The sequence below is a fragment of the Gekko japonicus genome, unplaced genomic scaffold (assembly GCF_001447785.1).
Source record: "Gekko japonicus isolate JY-2015 unplaced genomic scaffold, Gekko_japonicus_V1.1 scaffold1471, whole genome shotgun sequence".
NCBI lineage: Eukaryota > Metazoa > Chordata > Lepidosauria > Squamata > Gekkonidae > Gekko > Gekko japonicus.
The window spans coordinates 63,421-65,122 of NW_015163647.1; the positions used below are offsets into that span (position 1 = coordinate 63,421).

General features: G+C 67.4%; 1 protein-coding gene across 1 annotated transcript in view; it reads right to left on the reverse strand.

Annotated features, from left to right (window-relative positions):
- The window catches only part of LTBP4 (latent transforming growth factor beta binding protein 4), a 30,287-nt gene extending 28,617 nt beyond the window's left edge, over positions 1–1,670 (reverse strand). The window contains exon 1 of the mRNA XM_015407648.1: positions 1,368–1,670. Within this exon, the coding sequence (XP_015263134.1) occupies positions 1,368–1,593 (226 nt within the window). The 5' untranslated portion in view covers positions 1,594–1,670. The remainder of the gene's footprint in view (positions 1–1,367) is intronic.
- Between the last annotated feature and the right edge of the window lie 32 nt (positions 1,671–1,702).

Sequence of the window (1,702 nt, forward strand, 5' to 3'; positions counted from 1 at the left end):
CCCCCCCCCAACCGCCACACAGGGAGAGGTCCTGCCCCCAACCTCTCACCCCTCTGCGTTCTCAGCGCATGCTGTGCTGAACATCAAGCTGGCACATGCACCTCACCTAAAACTCTTCACACTCTCACGCACACACACTGCCCCTGCACGGAGGAGGAGTCGGCTCTCCACAGCTGAAGCGCCAGGAGGCAGGAGGTGCTCAGCGGGCAAGATCCAGCATTTGGCCCACCTGCCCGTCTGGGGCCACAGTGAGCGGAGAGGGGGAGGAAATACAGTCTGGCCCGCTGAAGGTGGACAGAGCTTGGGGCACCTGGCCCCCGGGGGGAGGGGAGGGGAGGGGGGGAGCACCCTTCACTCCTCTAATCTGGGATTCCCCACTCCTCCTCCACTTGCAGCTGCTGGAGGACCATGGGCAAGCCGTGGTTCTGACAAGAGCTGTCCTTGAAAGGGCAGTCCTCTCAAGAGCTCTCTCAGCCCCACCTACCCCACAGGGTGTCTGTCTGTTGTGGGGAGGGGGAGGGAAAGTAGACCGTGAGCCGCTCTGAGACTCCGAGTGAAGGGCATGGGGTGTAAATCCAGTCTCCTCCTCCTCCTCCTCCTCCTCCTCCTCCGCCTCCTCCTCGGCAACACAAGCTACACCCCGGGAGGAGGAGAGGTGGCCAAGCGCCCACACCGTAGGGGCATCCAGAAGGGCCAGCGCCAGCATGAGGCTGGCAGAAGACCTCTCTCCGCCCTCTGTGCCAAGGGCCCAGTGGGGAGCAGAGCACCCGGGGGGGGGCCCTCGGGCCAGGCAGGAGGGGGCGTGGCTGGCGCAGGGCAGCGGGGGGGGGGCAAGAGCCCAAACGGGCCAGAGGGGCCCTGCAGAGTCAGAGCACCACAAAGGGCCCCACGGAGCCCAGCCTCATTTCCGTGGGTGGCCGGGCGGGCGGCCATAAGCCACCAGTGGGGCCGAGAGCCCCCAGAGGGAGACCCCCCCGGGACTGGGGCTGCATGCCAACCGGAGAGCCCCTCTGCCAGGAACCAGCCCAGCCCTGCTTGGAATCGGGCCCAGCCGCCGGACAGGAGCACTTCTTCAGGCAGTGAGTTCCACCGGTCCACAACCCTCACGGGGAGCAACCTCGAATCTGCCGCCCGCTGCTCTCAGGGGGTCCGGGGAGAAGGCGCACACCGGAAAACCTGCCCAGAAGTGGTACGGTGGGCTGCCCTCCTCCCCCCCTCCTCGTAGCCCCAGGAGGGAGGCGTGCCAACATCACTGTCGGGACTCTCCCTCCCTGCCCTCCTCCCCTGGCACTGCCCCCCTCAGACTGCCCTCCTCCTCCAGAGCCGAGCTGCGCCCAAAAAAAACCACCCACCCACCCGGTACTCACAGACACGGAATCCGGGAGCCCCCTCGGCCGGGCGGGCATTCTCCCCGCTGTACAGGGCGGTGACGTTGCCACGCTGACACTGGTTGGTGCAGTGCCCCTCGAAACAGTGCACCCGGCAGATCATGGGGGTGAAGAGCACCTTGACCCTCTGCGCGCCCCCCGGGAGCGGGCCCCAGCCGAGCACCAGCCCCGCCGCCACGGTCAGGAGGAGGGCCCCGGGGTGCATGTCCCCCAGCGGCACAGGGAGCCACAGCCCGGGGAGAGAGCGGCGGCAGGACGGGCGCCCAAAGACACCACCGACCGACCGACCCACCAGCTAATTGAAAGCAGCGAGA